Below are 16,328 nucleotides of genomic sequence, written 5' to 3' on the forward strand. Positions count from 1 at the left end.
AGTCGACGTTGCCTGCCGCCAATACCACATTGAGAGGAAAATTTTAATGAGTGGAATCCTTAGAATCCACCGCAAGGATTAAGTGGGGAACAATCCCTTAATTCTTTTTTTCATCTCTTCTCTGAGGTAATCTTGACTTCTAAACCTTTCTCCTAGTTAGTTTGAGCATCTTCTAGTGTCTTTTTTGTTTTGGGTACTGTAATAGGGTGCTTTTAAACTTCCTTTAAAAAACCCTTGAAAATGAGAGTTGTAAAAGTTATCTTTTTATAAAAATTGATGTTATTTTTGTGACCTTCACTGAACCCTGGTCACATTGGCATAATCGAAATTTCAAAATGACATCTCCTTTTAGTACAATCCGAAACACCCCTTAGCCCTTTATGTTTTTACCGATATAATTGACCCTAAATGTTGTTATTAACCCTTGTTTTTTGAAATCTATACTAAATTTCCTTCAATTTGGTATATATAACCTTGAATTTGGACTGACAAACGTGAACAAGAAAGGTCCCTGAGCGACGCAAAGTGGAATTGATGAAGAGCTCACGATAGGTGAGGGGAGTTTATTACAATTTACGGCTTTTGATTCCATAGTTGGGGTCAGGGAACCTAACTATGGGGATGTATGTTTGTCCCTGTTGCATGTTGGTTTTCAAGAAAAACAATGTTTTTGACTAATGGGATACGATACGTCTGTTATTGATTAATGTCATTATTGTTTTTATTAGACTTGTGTTGTCTGAAGACTTGGGGAGTGCGAATCTTAGGCATCAACTATATATGTATATATATGCGAAATGTGATTTAGTGATGATATTGTTATTGATGCTATTAATTGATATGAGGTGACGTTGATGTTTATGATAATGTTGATAGAGAATGATGTTGTTATTGAAGATGATATTGATAATAATTGATATGAGACGATGTTGGTGTTTATGATAATATTGATATTAGATGATGTTTTTATTGATGATCATGTTGAGATGAGATGATGTTGATGTTGAGAATGACATAGAGATGAGATGATGTGGATAATGATAATGACATTGAGATGAGTAGTTGTTGATGTTGAAAATGTCATTGTGATAATGTGTGATGTGTATGTACATGGGGGGGGGGGGTGCAGTGACCATGATGGATATCCCTGATGAGGGAAATAGAGTGGTTAAAAAGTTTAGAGCATCTCTGGAGGGGGATGACTTAGAATCTTCAATTATCCATGGCCAGTGCATTGATGGTGCCCATGTTTCATAACCTTTGTTCAAGGGAGCAGAAGGACAGTAGTAGAGTACGTGAAGTGAGATTCTTTTGTGGAGTCGCCAAGCCGACGTGATGACGTTAGAATTATTTTGGGATAGAGTTGTGTTTTGATAATCAACTCCTATATAGTTGATTCTATAGTTCTTTTTGAATTGAGGATGTAAATCATATATTTAATTATATGTATGAACCAATTTACTTTCCATTATATGAATGATATGTACTGAGTTACTATATATATATATATATATATATATATATATATATATATATATATATATATATATATATATATATATATATATATATATATATATATATATATATATATATATATATATATATATATATATATATATATATATATATATATATATATATATATAAGTAATTATACATTGTTTGGTGTATGTATATCACAAAAAATTTACTCATTTTTCATAAGCAAATTAACAGAGTTTTCATTTAAAAATTGAAATTTGCGCCATTTAGTGTGGTGATATCAGAGCAATGAGGTGGGTCATTATTGTTTATACATAACTATTTTTAAAAAAAAATTATCTCTTACTCTCAGGTTCAAAGGTGTATTTCTGTTAGGTGATTGCTCTCTTACTTAGACGTAGGTTCCATTGTTCAGGTTAGTTGTGATTATGCTATTTATATTTGATGCTTTGCTCATTTAGATACGCAAACACTATGTATGTGATTTTGTGTTCACCTAAAACATCACCTGAATTCTTGCTACTAATAATAAATGCTCATTGTCAGACCCTTATTTCGTCTGGGGAGTATCATTCACTGATATTTTGATTCTTGCTAGCCGAATTGTGATGTTCGACACCAGTTACCGCACAAAGCAAAGGATCACTCAGTGTTTTGATTAAGAATACAAATTGATACCAGGGAAGGGGGCAAAAGGGCTTTTTTTTTTGTTTTTCTGGACCCTAGCCCGCCCAGGCTAGCATCTGGCTCGCCTGGGCCATCAAATAACTTCATGGTTAAGAAATTAGCTCGCCTGGGTGAGCTAGTTACTTCAGGGGTAAGGTTCAGCTCGCCTGGGCGAGATGCAACCACCCCAAAGTGGCCTTTTGCCTATAAATAGGCATCCTAGGGGGGGGTTTAAAGGGTTAGAAGGTTCATCACTGAATGAAATTGAGAGAATTGAGAGAAAAAAAGAAGAAAGAGAAAAAGAAGAAGAAGAAAGAAGAGGAAATGAAGCCGAGATGTTACCAAATCGCGACCGCAATCAGCCCCTACGTCGTTTCTTGTTCTGCGTTCTTCGTGTGATAGTTAGTTAGTTTTATTTTTAAGTATTTGAATGTGATCTATGTACCCTTAGGGGTCTCCTTTGTTATTATGTGCACATTCATCTTCTCCATCTATCATCAGTAATCTCGTTTTTATTTGTAAAGTTTAATCTTAACCGATCACTAGTGCCATAAAATTGTCTTTAAAATAGATTTGAAAGTTAATAAAATAAAGCAAAGATAAAACCAACTCATAACTAAACTTCTTTTTATCAAATATCACTTAAAACATCGTTTCAAGGTCCAACGCCTTAACAATTCTCTCGGCTTTTCAAAATTTAAAACATCGTTTCAAGGTCCAACACCTTAAACAACTTTTTGCTAGCAATTAAAATAAATCTTTCAAAAACATAAAATCAATTTAAAACACAAACATTCAGACTTAAAGAACTATGTAGGTTTGAATTCCTCATCGCACCTGAGGATACGTAGGAGCAAGGGCAGTCCCCTTGTCGACCCCAAAAAATAAAAAAAATATAAAAAGGGAAAATAAATAATATTGAAGTCACATTTTTGCACACTCGATTAAAAGCTACCTTCCATTGTGACGAACGTGTGAGGTGTTAATACCTTCCCTATGCGTAAACAACTCCCGAACCCTTCTTTTCAAAATTCGCAGACCTCTTTTTGGTTTTTCTAACATTTTCCTTAAATAAACATTGGTGGCGAATCCATGTGTTTTCTCCCTAGGAGATGAACGATTTGGCTTATTTGTTTTTGCTTTCACTGTCCCATCGTGAGGTAGGTTGTGACACTCACTCTAAGACTATGTATGTCATTCATGAATGTTCATATTTTTTTGTTAAATTTTAACATGAACTATATTCTTTTCGAATTGGCGTTGGATGTATGATAGACGTTATAGTGGTAGAAGCGATTTGAAAGAGTCTTTTGTTGAGGGGGTTGAAGATTTTGTAAGCAAAGTTAGTCAACAAGATTGTTATCACAATGATAGGGAATCAAATGTCCTTGTGTTAAATGTGATTGTACTAGGATTTGAGAGGATAAAGTTGTGAAGGTTCACCTTTATAGTCATGGGTTCAAGCCTAATTATTGGATTTGGACTAATCATGGTGAAAACATACCGCATGTTAATTTAAATGATGACAATAGTTACATGGATGCATCAAGTAGTGCAGCAGATGTGGCTCAAGGTGAATAATTTATGTTAATGCAAGAAATGGTGTGTGATGCTATGAGGCAACCTGAGGCATGAATAATATGGAAGAACCTCCAAATGAAGATACTTAAATATTTTACAATTTATTGCTGAACATGAATAAGCCATTGTACGAAGGGGCATCAAACTCAAAATTATCTATATCCACGAGGCTTTTAGCTTGCAAGTACAATTGGAATGTTCCCGACCAGTGCTTAGACTTTATTTCAAAAATGCTTCTGGATGTAACACCAATAAAAGCATTTGCCAAAAAAAATTATGATGCCAAAAAGGTTAGTATCAAAGTTGGGTTTGGAGGCTAATGTGAATGTATGAATACATGATTTTGATGATGCCAAAGAATAATCAAACAAGGTTGCTTTCAAGATTACTTCAACAAACATTCAAAGGTTAAGCATTGCTTTAAGATTAATACAAGTTTGCTTCAACAAACAAGCATTGCTTCAAGATTAATTCAAGATCAAGCTTTTGCCTCAAAACAAAGTGTTTCCAAGAGATCAAGGCTCTGGTAATCAATTATCAGGCAATGTAATCGATTACCAGAAGACAGATTAATTCAAGATTAAGCTTTTGCCTCAAAACAAAGTGTTTCTAAGAGATCAAGGCTCTAGTAATCGATTACCAGGCAGTGTAATCGATTACTAGAAGACAATTTTGAAATTTTAGCTTTTAGAAGGGTTTGAAATTTGAATTTAAAAGCTGTAATTGATTACCATTGATGTGTAATCGATTATCAACAACGAAACTCTTGAAATTCAATTTGAAAAGTCATGATCCTTCAAAATATAATAGTGTAATCGATTACCAGAAATCTGTAATCGATTACTAGTGAAGAATTTCAGAAAAAGCTTTTTGAAAAGACACATCTCTTCAAACCATTTTGAAAAGGCACGAAGGGCCTATATATATGTGTGTCTGACTTTGGAAAGCAAGGGAGAGATTCTAAGAGAACTTCATTGTCAAATGCTCTCTCAACAACTCTTGGGAAAACACTTGTAAATCTATTGAGAATTCATCCAGGAACTTTAAATTGTATTATCATCTCTAAAAGAGAGAAATTCCTCTAGGAACTTCAATTTGTATCATCCACTCTAAAGGAGAGAAATATTTTTGTTCATCTCAGAAAGTTAGTTATAATCAAGAGATTGGTTGTCTCTTGAATTGTGAGAATTGTAATTAAGAGACGGGTTATCTCTTGGAGAATCTTTGAACACAAGGGTGAGGGATCCCAAGGTGTGTTCAAAGTCTGTAAAGGATTTACAGAGATAGTGGAAAATCTCAAGTGGGTTGATTGAGGACTGGACGTAGGCACAAGAAGTGGCCGAACCAGTATAAATCGAGTTTGCATTTCTCTCTTTCCTTATCTCATTTATGTTATTGCAATCAATTTTGTCTTGCATGTTTAAAGAACATTGTTAAATTTATTGTTGTTTCTTCTTCTGCATTTTGAGCCTATCATCTAGAAGGGGGTTAAAAGTTTATTAGTGAGAAATTTTGAAACTTAATTCACCCCCCTCTCTTAAGTTATTAAGGTCACTTGTACAACAACTAAGAGGATTTATTGTTGCATGGATGGCAACATGTTGTATTATAATAATGATGGAGCGTTAACTAAATGAAAATTTTTTAACAAGCCCAGGTAGCATGCCAAGACTATTGGGACAACTAATAAAAAAACTTGTTCCAGTTAAGGCAATGTTTTATTTGCCTATAGTACCAAGGCTGGAGAAAATATTTGCACCCATGCAAACTGTAAGCGAAATGACATAGCACTATGAGAATAGAAGATCTTCAGGCATGTTAAGTCATCCCTCTAACTATGAAGTCTGGAAGCACTTTGAACGGGTACATCCAGATTTTTCTATTGATACGCAAAATGTGCGACTTGGTTTATGCACAAATGGATTTAACCCATATATTTAAGCATCGTCTTCACCTTATTCTTATTGGCCAATCATTGTTACCCCATACAATCTTCCTCTAGAAATATGTATGACTAAAACTTATATGTTTGTGAGTTGTGTCGTACCTAACCCATTTAATCCAACAATTGGTATTGATGTTTATTTACAACCTTTGATTGATGATCTGAAAAAGTTGTGGAATGGTGTTCTCACTTATGATGTTTCAAGAAAGAAAAATTTCATGATGAGGGAAGCTTTGATGTGGACTATTAATGATTTTCCTGCTTATGACATGTTGTCTGGTTGGGGGACACATAGTAGATTGGCATGTCCATATTGCATGGAGGACACAAAGACCTTCTAGTTGGCAAATGGGTGGAAAACTTCTTAGTTTGACTGTCATCGTATATTCTTACCAACTAATCATGTATTTAAGAGGAACAAAAATGTCTTTAAAAAAAGGAAGTAGAAAGGGATGAGCCACCGTGTATATTGACACCTACACAAGTTTAGAGTGGGGTTAAGAACTTTCCAAAAGTCACAGAAACTGGTCTGCCACCACCCATAGTACATGGATATGGTGAGTGACATCATTGGACAAAAAAAAGTATCTTTAGGGACCTTCCTTATTAGAGAGATAATTTGTTGCATCACAATCTTGATGTTATGCGCATAGAAAAAAATTTCTTTGGCAATATATTCAACACTATGATGAATTTCATTGGTAAGACAAAAAACAATGAAAAGGCTAGGATGGACTTAGCTTTGTATTGTAGGCGAAAAGACTTGGAGCTAAAGTCGAGGGCTAATGGGTAGTTGTTAAAGCCAAAAGCAAATTACACTCTAATTTCAAACCAAACTAAGTTAATGTGTCAATGGATAAAAGAACTAAGAATGTCAGATGGTTATTCTTCCAACTTGGCGAGATGTGTCAATGTTGATAAAGGAAACATGCATGGGATGAAAAGTCATGATTGTCATGTATCCATGGAGTGTTTACTTCCTATTGCTTTTAGCTCATTGTCGCCACATGTCTTAAATCCACTTATTGAAATAAGTCATTTCTTCAAAGATTTGTGTTCTACAACTTTGATGGAGGATGACCAAAGTAGATGGAACAAAATATTCCATTCATTCTACCAAGTTGGAGAGAATATTCCCCCTCCCCCTTTGGTTTTTTCGATTCAATGGAACATCTGCCTATTTATCTGGAATATGAAGCTAGACTTGGTGGACTTGTCCAATATAGATGAATGTATCCATTTGAAAGGTAATAAAATCATCATTTTATTTTATTTAAAATTCATTTGTTTAATGCTCATCAATCATGACTTGGTTATGCAAATTTGTAGATTCATGGGCGATTCTAAACGTGCAATGAAAAATAAGGCTAGGGTTGAAGGATCCATTTGTGTGCCTTACTAACATCGTGAGACAACTCATTTTTGTTCTCATTATTTCAACAACTTTATGTTGTCACCGCACAACATTAGGAATCAAATTGCAATTGAAATTGAAAGACGTCCACCAATGTTATTAGTGTTTGACCAGCAAGGTCGTCCTTCTGGGAAGGAGTTCATTCATTGGTTAACTGATGAAGAGAAAGACTCAGCCCATGTTCATGTGTTGATTAATTGTGCTGAAGTTAAGTCATACCTTGAGTAAGTCGGACCATCTATGCTCTTTGAGTTTCAATAGTTATTGCTGTCAATTGCATTATACTCCAAATTTTGACCTATCATACATTATATTTGGATAATTCATTCTTGCAATCCCAATCAAATGCCTCTACACATAATCTACATTTAGATTTTCCTACTTGGTTCTAGGAACAAGTATGTATGTTATAATTTATTTTATTTTTCTATTATATGGTAAATAAAATATAATTGTCCATGCTCTTTGTATTTTATTTTTCTAAAGAATGACACACATACTTTGTCAATGGATACAAATTTCATACTCAAGCATGGATTGAGGGGAAGAAAATGATAAATAATGGGGTTCACGTAAAGGGTCTTAAAGAAGGAGGCGTAGATGATTTTTATGGGGTCATTCAACATATATATGAGTTAGAGCATAATACTACAAGCTGTCCTGAGCAAGTAGTATTATTTTATTGTCACTAGTTTGATCCAACAAGGAACAAGAGTTTATCAAAATAGGAAATTCAAATGGATAAAAGATATAATCTATTTTACCCATTCATTAGTGCACATAATACAAGACAAGTGTATTAGGTGTCATATCCAGCAATAAAAATGGACAAGCGTGGTTGGTGTGTTGCAATAAAAATGAAGCTAAGGGGTTACATAGAATCCGATAATGTACAAGAAGATGTGTCTTACCAAGTAGAAGAAATGTCACATGTCAACGAAGTCATTGAAGTTGAAAATATTTCAAGATTGGAAGATTTAATAGGAGGTATTGAATAAGTAGACCCTGCTAATTTGTTGACAAATGAAGAAGAATCATAAAATTTGAATGAAGAATCAAATAATATTGAACAAGACAATGAAGGGGAATTAGAAGATGACTTTGAAGTTTACAATTCTAAATAGGATTAGACATAGATGTTTGTTAGTCAATTTATGGTTATGTTATTAGTGACATCTTTGTTTTGTTATAATACTTTATCACTTTATTAGTGTATTTTATTTTTGGTGTGAAATGGAATTTTGTTAGTTATCTAATTTTAATTCATTCCAGTATTCTATTTGATTAATTATTTGTAATATTATTTTTCTATATATAGATATCACATCAGGTAGTGCTGACCCTCCTTGATCCATGTCACATGACTCCAGTGGGAAGAAAAAATGATATATGGTTAGACTATTACTACCTAAAGATAGTCTGCCATCATTTATCCCATCCCCGTTTGTTCTATCTATGCCAGTCAGATCTTCCGATGTTACACCTACACCATTTCCACCTTCGACTGAAGTTTGACCATCTCCATCCCATCTTGATGCACGTGGACCGTCCTTGGTACCTACATCCACACCATCCCCATCATCGGTTGTAGCCAACATGCCTATTGATGAAGACATTCCTAATTTGGCCATGGAAGACCCCCCCCCCTCTCATTGATCGTCCTATGGTTATACTTATCAATGGAGCGTAAGTATTACAAAATTTATATAATTATTATTATATATGATACATCATTTGATCTTTTACTTTTTCATGAATTATTTTTTATATTCAGGTTTCATCATCTAAGGTTGCCGCCAAGGCTATCACATTGCCCATTAGGCAACAATTTGGTCACCCATGGCCTACATGGAGAGCAATTCCAAAAGATCATCAGGAACTTTTTTTCCAACGTTTTAAGGTAAATTATCCTTCTATTAATGAAATAGTTTTCAATGGTTCAAATGGATAGTAATGTTGATTTTGTTTTATTTGATCTAAAATTGTAAAATTGGTCTTTTGATAATTGTGTAACATTTCATAACTTTGTCAGACTTCAAAGAAAATTGGTATGGAGAATCGAGGAAGAGAAGGAAATTAGGAAAGCTTTTAACTCAAAAGCCTCTTGTAGACTTTAAGATGTTTTGGGATGTTCGAAATGAAAATAAAAGGCCATATTGGATTAGAGGTTGTGTTTGGAATGATCTATTATCACATTGGAATGCACCTGGGTATTGTTCCAAGTGTGAATAGGCAAAAAAAAAATGGCATCTGAAAAGGGTGGGTGTATGCACACTGGTGGTTCTATTCACTTGTAGGATCATGCCAATCGCTTGGTATGTACATTAAAATTATAATATACTTCTTTGGACTTGTTTAATTTACCACTTAATGTTTATTTTATAATGTATGTTAATAGTCAGAGGAGCTTAATCGATTTGTATACATAGATGAGGTCTTTCAACAAACTTATTTATGAAAGGATACTAGTCAATTTGTGGATGATAGATCTAGGCAGATACATGTGAAACCATTATCTTGCATGTTTTTATTCTTTAAAATGTTTATTATATTTATGCAATAATAATTTTTTATGAATTACAGGAAGAATTTGAGGCTAGACTATCTCAAGCTAGGTCTTATGCTACATCAAGTGTTGGTAAGTCACAACTCACTCCTTTAAACCCTGCCGAAGAACAAAGACTTAGGACCCAGTATTGGGTTGTAGCTGCAGGACCAAAGCGTAAAGGACGCCTTTACGATACTAGAGACCTTGTTCATACTTATAAATGTGGAGATGACAACTTCATGCATCATATGCAAGGTTCTTCTAGTCACTCTCAAGATGCCACAAAGATTCACCAACTGGGGGAGGAGTTTTGTCAATCAAAGGAGGAGATGTGTGTATTTCAGTCAGTTGTCCTTCAGTTCCTTCCTAAAGCACAAAACATTATTCAACAACCTCACCAATAGCATCAGGACAGCGGTAATAGGACCAGTAGCAACAACAACAACACAATGACCAACTAGATCACCAGCAAGCAAATGACCAACAACAAGACAATGACCAACAGAGGCACTCTTCTAATGAATATTTTGATTACTGACTTATCAACACTAAATTACCGATGTTAAATAATAAAAATGAAATAAATAATTCTACATAAATATTTCATAATTAAAAACATTTTACTTAGATGAATTAAATATTTCATAATTAGTTATGACAGACTTTATACCTATTCATGTATCTTTACATTAAAAAAATTGTATACGTAATTTCTAGAAGTCATAATACTCTTGTCAATCTATATCATGAGATGCCAATTAAATTCATAAGAAATGAATCTTTTACATTGCATTTTAAGATAACAAAGATCATATGAATTTTTGTACCTATCTCCCTCTCTCTATGTATATGCGTGACATATTTAATATTTTTTATTAAGAGAATATTCATAAAATGATAAGAGAAAAAACTTGTACAAAAAAAATGATCATTTTCCGTGCATTTATAAATATGCATGTACTGGTACATTTATAAAGAAGTCAAGTAAAAAATTCTATGAGTGGGCATTCTCCCTTTCCCTGCTTGTTTCCCTGTTATCTTGCTCACTTACAAAACACGAGCCAAGACACAGTACAATGGGACATTTACTGTCAGATTAGCTTTAAGGGTAGGTATATGAGTTTAATGTTTATATACTAATTTTATAAAATAATTTTACAGCGACATTTAATTATATATTATCGTTTAAATTATTTTAAAATATTTATTTTTAAAGTTAATAAATTTATCCTACATTATGAATTATAATTTGATAATTATATAAAAAAAAATCAATACTATTAATGCATAATCTTTTTTCTCTATGTATACGCTAGTAAAGCAACATGTTGTTTGGTTATTCTTTTCTTTTTATAATTAGATATGTATGATATTCTATTTGATCACTTTCGTGGGGATGATTTATTTAATGACCTTTGAAACCAAAGCGGAAGGTTTCTATTCTTCATTGATGGCCAGGAAAAGAAGATGCATTTGCATCTTCAGAACCTTTTTTCAATACTACTATATATGATGTGGTAATTAAAATATAGAAGGACAATAACTTCATGTTGTGAGTAGGATAAATTTTAGATACTCTCATATTTGTAAAGGTAACAATTGTACAAATAAACCTGTCTCATAATAGATATGATTTTCCATCGTTTAGGTTCAGATAATTGTAAATGTATTTGGTTCATGTTTCCTCATATTTTTGTTTTCTTTATTTTATTAATAATAGTTGAGTGTGTTACTGATGATACATAGTGTTTGGAATATCAACCTAATTGGAATCGCAAACATTATTGAGAAGCTGTAGCATGCATTTTTTGTCAAAAAAATTACAAATAAACTTACTATTATCAACTAAATTACATTTTATTTGAATAAATTAATTAAATAGGTGTTTATTTGAATATAAGCTAGATATAATAATCAGCATAACATTTAGATCAATACTTCAAAAAGTCGAATAAAGAAATACGGCATATATGTGGAAAATACGTAATACATAAAAATGAAAAATAGAACTCAATAGTTACTCTACCACACCCTATAGGGGTAGGGATTATGAGGCAAGAATTTTACCGATTATAGTCTAGTTCATGATTCAGCATGCAACCTTTCTAACTTTCTGCATTATAATATAAATTAAATGACCCAATTTCAAGGTTGCTTTTCCCATCTTTAATTTCCTGTGTACCTACCTTGCTAGTAGATAGTAGCTTGTTGCTACCTTTGAGCAACTTTAGTTTCATTTCATCTGTGTACATAGAAATAAAATTCATTTTGATACGAGGGAAGAGTCAGGGTAGAATATCTATTAATTCTTACTGTTGTGGGTGGAACATGAAGCGGATTAATTAATTAATTAAGCTCTTTCTCTTGAAGTGGGTTTGGGATCCATCCGATCTCAAACTGCACTTTAACGTCAGATTCTGTGTCTCTAATTAGCCATTACATAGAATAATGATGCTTCCCCTATGTATCATGATTTACTACTCATATAAGCTTTAAATATTCAGATGAAGTCATTCAACTGTTGTTGCTTCATAAGTAGCAGCTTGGAGGAGATTTGTATGTTTGTCAAACGCTGTTGACAAAGCAGAAACATCAAGCATGGTCCTAATTATGTTACACTAGTATCATATAAGTACATTATGATTTTGGAATGCTCTGCCATGGAGGTGGATCGGTTTGTTTACGAATGGAAGATGATATTACAGAATGAGAAATACTAACAACGCACTCTTCAATACACTTTTTACTTATTGAAAATCTTAAAATTGAATTTCACTCCTTATTTAATAAATCTCACCTATCAATCTATATAAATTTTAACTAATAAAAGTGTTGGAAGGAGTAAAAAGTATATTGTTAGCACTCTTGCAAATTCGTCAATCACTATGCCAAATATAGAATAATTTCCTCCCAAAATTTGCCACAAAAAATTGAAATCTAGATATAAAGTAATTCTTTTATCGGTAAATATTAATTTTTTAGTTTTAGCAATCTTGATTGCCTATTATGTGTGGTCGGTCTATGTAGGTATTCTCTGCATTGGTGACTCTTGCTTGGTCTTTCCCTATAATAAGCTGGGCATTTTTCTTATTTTATTTTCTATATCACTGTGCTGTGTGAATTTGCAATGCCCCATGATGGTCAGAGGCTAGTTACCACTTCTTATGGCATCCTCTGAAATAGTAACCATAATTTAAAATTAAGAAGAGAAACAGAACAAATTTATTAAGAGTGTTTATTTTGATAAATGTGGCGGCCTGCTGACAACTGAAATGTTTTAAGCTGAGACAAAGCCAGAGAAGTTGAGCAAAACTAGAACAAACATTGCCTTATGCAATGTTGACTATGTGATGTAAATGACAAAGATGGTAACTGCTGAAGTTGGAAATTTAAAATTAAAATAATACTGCAAAGGGAAATCTATGTAATAGTGGCAATAATAGAGGCTCGAAAAGAGTGCATCCATGCATGACCATGAATCATTTGTCAATAGGCATGAAGCTCAAATTAAAGACCATTGGGAGCAGCACTGATCTTGTTATTGTTGGGATCTTGGACAGTACTGTTACCAACAACCACCTCTGAGAGATTCACCTCTTTTGCATTCCTTGCTGCTATTTGCTTCTTCGTAGACTTGTAATAGGTTGCATACAGAATTAGTTGAGCCACAGAAAATGTTGTCCCAATCCCGTTTGGTATCTGACAATTTAGCACAACAGCAAACCAACAGGTTAATTAATTGTAATCCTACACTTGATCCCTTCATAACATATATAATGAAAGTGTGAAATACATATCTTAATTGCTCTATTGAACTATATATAGGCATGAAAGGAAGGATTAATTGTTATTTTGTTTTTCTTACAGCAATGAATGGATCAAAAGGGATGAGAGCATAAGTAGTCCAAGACACGCCATTCCCAAAGGATGCTAGAGAGAGGAAAAACGGCATGTATTCAACACTTTTGGTCGTGATGACTAGTTTCTGCAATCATATAAATTAATTGGGATTAGTTCTTCATATCATAAGCCTCAATCACTTTGGTCTCTAACTTTTCACAAATTTATTGGCACTTCAACTTTTATATATTGTCATTTTACAACCAGGAAGAATAAGTAAATGACGTTTTGTAAGAAAAAATAGGGACTAAAGTAACTCAAAATTATAATTTTAGAGATTAATTAGTACACATGAAGAGTTTAATATTATATGCATGAACTAGTTTAGACAATTTTTTAGCTAATTACTTATAAGAGAAGAAAATAGGTTGAATTATTACAAGAGAAGAAGATAAAATAAATTAAACTTTTTTATTGATTAAAATATCTATTTTTTTCATCGACAAATATTAATGGTTAATTTTGTTTACAGGAAATGGAAATCAATGGTTTTTTTCTTTCTTAATCACTCAATCAATCTTATATATTCTTAAAATACGGGGAGAGAAAGATGAGTTAGAGAGATATGAATGATGACTGACCATGACTGACAAGGGTGAAGCATACATGGCAACATTGAAGAGCATGCAAATGGTTCCGACGACGGCAGAGCGCTTCTTGACGGAATGGATGAGAGTGAATGTGACGAAGGTTAGAACGGCGATGAAGACGAGTTCTAAGAAGAGCCAAAGGAAGACCTTGAGCCTCTTGGTACGGTCGGAGTAGAGCAAGAAGAGGGTGACATAGATGATCTCAATGACACACCCTGCACCGTTGATGGTCACCACCAGCAAGCTGTGAGGGTGCACCATGGGGAGGCCATAAAGGGTCCATACCATGCAATTCATCAATGTGGCTAGGTATGGCACTGCTGAGTACTGCTCCACTGATCCTTTCTTCCATATTCGGACAAAAGTTGGCCTGCATATATATGTTCATTTTAATTTTAATAATGCTTATGTAAAATAATTTTATGAGTAATATAAACAAACATCTGATCATTTTAAATACTCTTTCAACATCTCTCAATTATGTGTATTTATTTCTTCCTATCATAGCATAATTAAACCATATCATACTTATATTCTCTACATGTTAAATAACATAATGAGTAAACATATAACATTTTGTATCATATAATAAATTTATTGACTTTTACACTAATTATCTTAAAAGTCATATCAATGATAAATTGTAATTAAATAATAGTATAAATTTTAAATTAAAATATAATTTTTATTCCCTTATTTTTTTAAAAAATTTGTGATTTTAGTCCCTTTGATTAATTCCAGAGACTAGTTGATGATATATTTTTTTAATTCTTTTTTTAATGAATTAAGTTTGTTATTAATTAAATAATTTAAAAAAACATTTCCATATATATAATAAATAAAGTTATTAATCAACATTTACAGAACATCTACATCAACGTTTGAAATTGATTATAATAATTAAAATTGTAAATTTTTTAAAAGTGGAAAACAAAATGTCTCAATTAAAAAATAAAAAAAAATCGTAAACTTTTTAAAAATAGAAAATTAAATATCTTAATTAAAAAATAAGAAGGATAAAATGAATGAATAGCGACCTAAACATAGAAAGTTAAGAGAGAAATGAAGCTTACACGGGAGACAAGAAGAGGCAGCCCGAGATGATGTTTCCTGATCGAAGGCGAGGAAATTGAACAAATAAAATAAAATAAAAAATAACGTGAGAACCTTAATATGTTCCTTGAGGGAATTAGCTAATCAGAAAATTAAATCACGTGCATATATATATATATATATATATATATATATTTATATATATATTGATGTTCTAATTAAACTTGTACTTAATGAAGTTGACAAAGTAATGAAGTTCGCCCACCTATGATACCGACTACTGTTCGCGCAATATCTGCGGTAACCATGTTTGATATATGTTGTTTCCTATATCCTATAGCTAAAGACGTGAAATGTGAAATCCAATAAGATAGATAGAGATCGAGTAGTGACTAACTAAAATATACGAGGATTGGCTGGTATGAATGAATTAACCAAAATGCATTTTAATTTAGTGATAGTATATGCAAGTCTGGTAGATCATGTAGATGACATGAGTAATTGCTTTTGCTGGGGAAGAAGTGTGCGACTTATTATATATAAATAGAGCCATTTGATAGGAGAAATTAAATTGGCACTGCCTTTAAGATGCTGAGCCACCACCCATTTGACACATGGGTGACACAAGTATATATCCACTCTGATTTTTATGCATGCATATGTCTCCCTTAATCTACTGTTAAGTCGTACTATGTCATTTCCAAACGTTAAAATGCGTGATGCTTCTTCTTCTCACACTCAAAGTCAAAACCACTTCTATACGTCTCTTTTTCCTTCCTTTCGCTTGTATTTTTGGGACGTCCTCGTTTTTCCACAACCTAATTATATATATTGTTACGTAAATAATTTCTGTAAAAGTTATAAATTCAACTAAATTTTAAATAAATATTCTTGAAATTAATTATTACTATGTTTTAAAATACTAATTGTTTTTAAGATTTTATATTCTATCTTTAAATTAGCATAATTGCATGTCTTGAATAAAAGTGTTTTCATATGGGAAGAAAAGGACGAGGAAGTCACAAAGTCCCAAAAAAAATTTGTGATTTGGGAATAAGCATGAAATAGGACTGAGATATTTGAATTTTTAGGTAAGTCTCACACGGATAAAATCTTCCACGCAAATATGAGAATAAGACTGTTGAA

At 32.7% G+C, this 16,328-nt stretch overlaps 1 protein-coding gene across 1 annotated transcript; it reads right to left on the minus strand.

Moving 5' to 3' along the window:
- Nucleotides 1-12,866: 12,866 nt before the first annotated feature.
- On the minus strand, nucleotides 12,867-15,678 carry LOC113000740 (bidirectional sugar transporter SWEET4). The gene is made up of 5 exons (XM_026127447.2): nucleotides 15,448-15,678; nucleotides 15,203-15,239; nucleotides 14,121-14,499; nucleotides 13,505-13,624; nucleotides 12,867-13,338 (listed from the first exon to the last, which is right to left on the minus strand). Exons 1-5 carry the CDS (start codon nucleotides 15,488-15,490, stop codon nucleotides 13,147-13,149), a joined length of 771 nt encoding a protein of 256 aa, XP_025983232.1. The 5' UTR covers nucleotides 15,491-15,678; the 3' UTR covers nucleotides 12,867-13,146.
- Between the last annotated feature and the right edge of the window lie 650 nt (nucleotides 15,679-16,328).

The sequence above is a fragment of the Glycine max genome, chromosome 20 (genome assembly GCF_000004515.6).
Source record: "Glycine max cultivar Williams 82 chromosome 20, Glycine_max_v4.0, whole genome shotgun sequence".
Taxonomy (NCBI): domain Eukaryota; kingdom Viridiplantae; phylum Streptophyta; class Magnoliopsida; order Fabales; family Fabaceae; genus Glycine; species Glycine max.